General features: G+C 47.0%; 1 protein-coding gene across 8 annotated transcripts in view; it reads right to left on the minus strand.

Moving 5' to 3' along the window:
• Positions 1–899: 899 nt before the first annotated feature.
• Positions 900–6,000, minus strand: part of LOC135109831 (uncharacterized) — a 264,130-nt gene continuing 259,029 nt past the window's right edge. For 6 of the 8 annotated variants that reach the window (XM_064021548.1, XM_064021551.1, XM_064021547.1 and 3 more), the window contains 6 exons: positions 5,682–5,920; positions 5,328–5,556; positions 4,785–5,011; positions 4,404–4,559; positions 3,104–4,132; positions 900–2,919 (listed from right to left, as the gene is read on the minus strand). In XM_064021548.1, the coding sequence (XP_063877618.1) occupies positions 1,765–2,919; positions 3,104–4,132; positions 4,404–4,559; positions 4,785–5,011; positions 5,328–5,556; positions 5,682–5,920 (3,035 nt within the window). In that variant the 3' untranslated portion in view covers positions 900–1,764. The remainder of the gene's footprint in view (positions 2,920–3,103; positions 4,133–4,403; positions 4,560–4,784; positions 5,012–5,327; positions 5,557–5,681; positions 5,921–6,000) is intronic. The other 2 variants (XM_064021549.1, XM_064021550.1) reach the window with 1 other exon arrangement.

The raw sequence follows: 6,000 nt of genomic DNA on the forward strand, positions 1-6,000 counted from the left end.
TGAAAATGGAATGGGGCTACTATTCTATTTGGGGGGATGGTAATTAATACTTTTTTGGTGTTAATTGTATGTTCTTTTCTCTCCTATGCCATATTTTGTACTAATTTGTGTGGGTGTATATATATTACGGGAGCTCACTCTTGTCATTTAATCAGGATGGAAGAGGGAGTACTTCTGAAGCTAATGTCAAGCAGGGGGATGGTGATTAATCCTTTTTGGTGTTTATCAAGTGTTTTCTTTCCTGGACCTCATTTTATAGAGATATGAGTATGCGTATATAGCCTTATTCTGCACCTACACTGATATAGGCTTTTAGTTAACTGTTGAATGAAGTTAATGACTGATACTGGTTTACTCAAAAGTATAAGACAATTATGGTATGACCTCTCCTTCAGGGACAGACACCTAGTCAGCAAACCTTATTAAACCAAGGCTCTGTTTCAATGATGATCCAATCCAAAATTTACTGGCTCCTCTTTCTGATACCCATATGCCATCAACTTATTTAGGGGAAACCAACCTGGTAAGCAAACATGCCTTACCTTACCAAAGTGTCGGAGTAACTCCCCCAGATCATCTATATCCAGCTTACTCCTATGATTCACACCTAGACCTCATCTACTGATTCAGATCCTTTGCTCTACTTTATCATCTCATCAGCTTTGCACCTGCCACAAGTAAAATACTGCATGAATTTCTAAAGTCAAATCCGCCCCCACACCACACTCAACTTTTTTATACTGTACACCCACATCTGCCTGGTATTACATAACTGTATGCCCACACCTGCCCAGCATTACAGGATCTTGTGGATAGCCTGCACAGACCTGTCCTACAAACCAATGCAGCTTCCTTCACAACAGCAGGGAGAAGAACAGAATTGCTGTTAAACTCTATTGTTCCTGGTGACTCTTTATTTTGGAGGATTTGGTGTTAATGCAGATTTCATGTAGTTTAATATAATCAATAATGATATAACACATACAATGCATGAGACTTACATGAATGGAGGAATGAATAATTTTTTTAATATACTCTGTAACACTATATTTAGCAGAAAATACAGCAGTTACACTAAAAAAACACTGAGCTGTAATTTCTATTGGGGACTGTTGTGAGTGTCTTGCTCTGACTGTACAGACTCTATGTACAATGATTCAAAGATGCAAGGAGAGAAATATATGATTGTATGCAAAATATAAAATTAATGAAGGGTGGAAGCATAATAAGAAATACAAAGTATAAAAAAAATGCACAAAATAAATGCAACGGAAGGGTTAAGACATGACAACTTTGCAGTGAAAAACGTTCAACAAAACTCATACCACAGTGGTTACACGATGAGATACAGTACAAACAATTACTGGGAATTTATGATCCAGTTGGAGACCGTGGCTGCCAGGCAATACATTATACACACAATCATGTTACACAATATAACATAATAATATACAGCTCACTCAGCAGTCCTCATCCTCCCCTTTCTCCTGACTGGCCACCCTCTTTTTTTTTTTTTTTTGGCCTCTCTTGCTGAAGTCATTGCTCTTCCTCCAAACTCTTCATTATACCTGAGATTTCTATCGTTATTTACAAATTTTGGTCAGGTTACATTTGTCGTCATTATATCACTTGCTACAGCTATATCTACAGACGTGTAAATAATCTAAGTACGGTTTTTTGGATATAAGTCTTTTTGAATTCATTGCGAGTCACACCGGCTCAGCTCCCCGGTGCAATGCGAGATATGGTGAAGAAGGGAGAGGCTCACGGGCTGAACACTCTTAGGGTGCGCATGAGAGCGGTGAGCACCCCTGCCAGGTTGGTGGCCTGAGTCATGAGGGTGTTCATGGAGGGGTGGTCCATGCCCCGGCCAGCTGCACTAAGGGCAGCCCGCACTGTGCTTTGGTAGGTGGTGGCCACGTCACGCACCTTCACCACCACGTTCTGGGTCTGCAATGGTGTGGTGGTGTGCTTCACTACTTCCTGCGTCACGTCCACCATGTGCTGCAATAGAGTCACGCAGGAGGCCAGGCACTGTAGCAGTGTGTCCTCAGACTCTGTGGCTGACTTCACAAACAACTTGGAGGCCGTCACAAACTGTCTGGACTCACTGGTGAGGGCCTCCCGGGCCTCCTGGAACTTGGCCTCATCCTGGGTGGCAGATCCCCCGCTGCGCTGGGCCTCAGCACACACTGCTGCCATGTCTGTCAGGGACTTGAGGGACTGGCTCACCACCACGGAGAAGCGGCGGAAGGCATCCCTGGAGGCCGGGGGCATCACTTCTATGTCCTCTGCTTCCTCGAGGGAGTCCTGGTCAAAGCTGCCAGAGTCGAGGGAGTCATCTAGTTCCGTCCCATTTGGAGTTTTGCCATTCACCATTTTGTTTCTTGGGGAGAGCTTTGGGGAGGAGGTCTGGAGGGGAGCCACCTCCTGGTTCAGGCTGTTTTTGAGGACCACATTGGAGGCATCAGGCCGAGGCAACCTGGAAGCGGAGGAGGTCTTGTCTGTTGCTCGCACAGGACTCTTTACACCATTTGTGGAGGGGGGTGAGGCTGGGGCTCTGCGGGGTGACTGACTAGTCTTGGCAGGCAGCTGTGGCTTCTCCTCTGCTGGCACCGACTTCCTGCCTACCTTTGGACTCTTCTGAGGGGACCGATTCCCACCCCTTGGAGAGGTGGGGGATGGAGCAGGAGCCTTCCCAGTGGGGGAGGGGGCGGCCAGCTTGACCCCTTGGCGAGGGCGGTGGGTGGAGGGGAGATTGTTTGTTGGGGAGGTGGTCGGGCTGAGCTGAGGCTTTCGGAGTCTGGAGGGCACTGAGGGAGGCTTCTCTGGGTTATCTGGCGAGGGACTCCTTATGACCTTACGGGCAGGGGAGGGTGTTCGGACACTCTTGTTGTGGGTGGGAGCCTTCACTGCATCCTGTGGGTACAAACACTGCATTAAAGGTGTTGTATTATAAAACATGGACATAAATTACCTTTTTTTCCCTCCTGCTCTAAAAAAATCATAAAAAAATTACCTGCATATTTCCAACTATCTATAACTTAAGATTTGCAACAATGACCAGCAATAAGATCATGAAAGAGGGAGAGCAGAGCCTTACCTGGGAGGGGCTGCGTGGGAGCGGTGGCTTTGTGGAAGTCTTGGCGCCATTTCTCGGAGGCAGCTCAGGGGGGTCATCTTCCTGGTCTAGGCTTTTGAGTGAGGCAGACTTGACAGTGACCATACTGGAGGAAGAGGTCAAGGAGTCATTACTTGAGGCTACACTCTGCTTGGAGGGTGAGCCGGGGGAGGTTTTGACTTGGCTCACGTCCTCACTGGAAGCTGAGGATCTGGTGCTCTTGGTGGGAGAGTTAAGAATGGTGTTGGAGGGGGAGTGGCCAATCATGTTTGTCTGGGAGGCAGATTTGGCCAGGTTCCCAGTGCTCATGGAGATGCTTCTCTGGATTTTTGATGGTGGAGTGGTGGAAGGAAGGGACTTTTTGGGGTTGGTGAGAGTGCCAGTGCGGGTGATGGGAGTGCGGGGGGGTGGGGGAGGCGGACAGTCATCATCTTTGGCTTCTGCCTTGCTGGTTGGCACTGTCATTTGGCGCTGGAGGGTGGAGGGCCGTTGGAGGGAAGAGGTGGACCAGGTGGGTGCAGAAGGAGCGGAGGCAGCCCCTGTGCTAAAGGTTCTCACTCTGGCCATGACTGACGGTCGGCTGTCTTGACTCTCGCTGCCACTGCTTTCCCTTGTCCCTTCACTAGCCTTCATGTTTGCTTGCTGCTTGCGCTTCAGGGTGTCAAAGCTCTTGAACATCTTGTCGTTCTCCTCCAAGGCCTGAGCCAGCTTTGCGTCCAGCTCGTATCCCACAGTGGAGTTATTGGACCTAAGGCTGTCATACCCAGAGGAGTCACTTGGGGACTGGGAGTTGTCTTTGCTGAGCCGGAGCAGCAGCTGGCGGTTGTCAACAGAGGCACTAGAAGTAGGTGGGCTGACATAGACCGTCCGCGCGCTGGATTCAAAGCGGCGTTGCAGCGAGGCGACTTTCCCGGACCGCTTTGCCATGGTCTCGGAGCTGACCCGCACCTCCCCTATCTCGTGGTCCTTCTCCCCGCCTCCCTCCATGTCACTGCCATCCTCACACACCATCTGGAAAAAATGAGATTCTTATGTATTCAGTGAAGCTTTAAACTCTTTTTAAATATTTACACTTCAAACATTTTTGTCTGCTTATTACTATATTCTAAATAAATAAATAAAAATGAGAAAAAAATAATCATTTGATAAAAACATCAGTGTCAACTAGGCATGAGAATTCTGAATATGTTAGTCTGACATGTAGATATAGATAAAGAGAGCAGGTATTAGTGAAAGGAAATGTTTGTCTTTAGAGGAATCTTAAATTTCCCTCTGAACACACCTTACTGATTCCTTCTTTGGCTTCATAAAGTCTCCGGATGATGTCTGATGACCTGTTGTCCTTTTCATCGGAGGCTGGCGGCGGGGGGATGATGAAGGCTGAGAGGTCATACTCGCCTCCCATTCGGCTCCGACTTTCAGCATAAGACTGAAGATCCTGCATTTCAGAACAAGAGAAAATGTTTATACTTGAGTGTTTAAACATGTACTTTTTAATCTCTTCTGACAAGAGAGTGAAAGCCTCAAGTAATAATTCCAAAGTGTAGTCAGGTGAACTATAATCTAGTATTCCTAAATGACAAGGTGTGACATCTTGCCTCAGCCATCCCTTAAAGGATGTTGTCATGGCATATACAAAATAAATATTCAGCTAACTACACACCACAGAGCCTTCTGGTGGTGGAGGAATGGTGAGGTTTGCAATAAAGGAGTCAATGTCTTCTCCTTCCTCCAGGTGGATGCCCAGCTGGCGCAGGGCAGCCAAAGTGAAGTTGGGCTCCTTGCCATTGCTCCCGGGCACTCTGCCTCCCCCAAGGGGAGAAAACACAGAGTCGCTGGTGCTGGTGTTGAGGCTGCTGATGGAGGTGCTGTCCTCTGTGTCACTTGCTCCTGTTTGTAACAATATAAAAATTAATTCTATTAAAAGCAAAACTCATGACATGAAATAATGCAGCTGTTACATGGCGGGTATCATGCATTGGTGTTCAAACACTGAGGAAAGCTGTATCAACTTGCATCAATTCTTGAAAGCTAAATCACAAATTTGTATTAAATTGATTTCAATAAATGTATGTAAAAATGTACATAGCACTTTAATAATAACAGAGAAAATGTTTTGACTTCAACATTAAAGCTAACAACTTAAGACAGAAGCTTTATACATCACAGGATCATCTCAGCAAACTGCCAGCCTGCCTCAACTGACCTGTGGTGGAGTCTGAGTAGCAGGCCAGGGAGTCGTGGTCCAGCCAGCTTGGGTTGGTGAGGGAGCGCAGGTCTCCAAGGTCTTGCTCCAGTGCCTTCAGCTCCTTCTCCAGAGTCTCCCGGTCCGCAAAGGGAGTGGGTGGAGTGCTGACTTGAGGGGGGAACACCTTGGTACCATCCTGAAGGAGAAGGGTCAAGGTACAGTCTTGCTCTTCAACACTTGTCAACTGCTGAGTGAGGAAGCAGGTTTTTATAGACTTAAAATAAATGCATATTGCAAAAATTGCACTAAATTATGAGAATCTTTGCCTATCACAAACTACTAAATACTAAAGCAAAAGTAGCATCAGCTAACCTCATCTGGAGTGATAGGGGGAGGGATCATGGTGAGATCAATGATGTCAGGGTCAAGGTAAAGAGTGCCCTCTGCAAAGGTGTAGGGAAGGCCAGAGTTGTCCTCCAGCTGCTTGATGAGTGCCTTGATGTCATCCTCTCGGCTCTGGATATTGAGTGGCAGGTTGTCTGGGGAATGGAGGCCAAAGGAAGACCCACTGGGCTTGAGGACTGATGAGGGACGCTGGGGAGCCTTGCCAGCTGTGGGAGAAACAATATTGTGTCTTAACACATGAGTGTAAGAAATGTATTCACTTTCTCTGTCATGAGTAGACATCCTT

This window comes from Scylla paramamosain, chromosome 19 (genome assembly GCF_035594125.1).
Source record: "Scylla paramamosain isolate STU-SP2022 chromosome 19, ASM3559412v1, whole genome shotgun sequence".
Taxonomy (NCBI): Eukaryota; Metazoa; Arthropoda; class Malacostraca; order Decapoda; family Portunidae; genus Scylla; species Scylla paramamosain.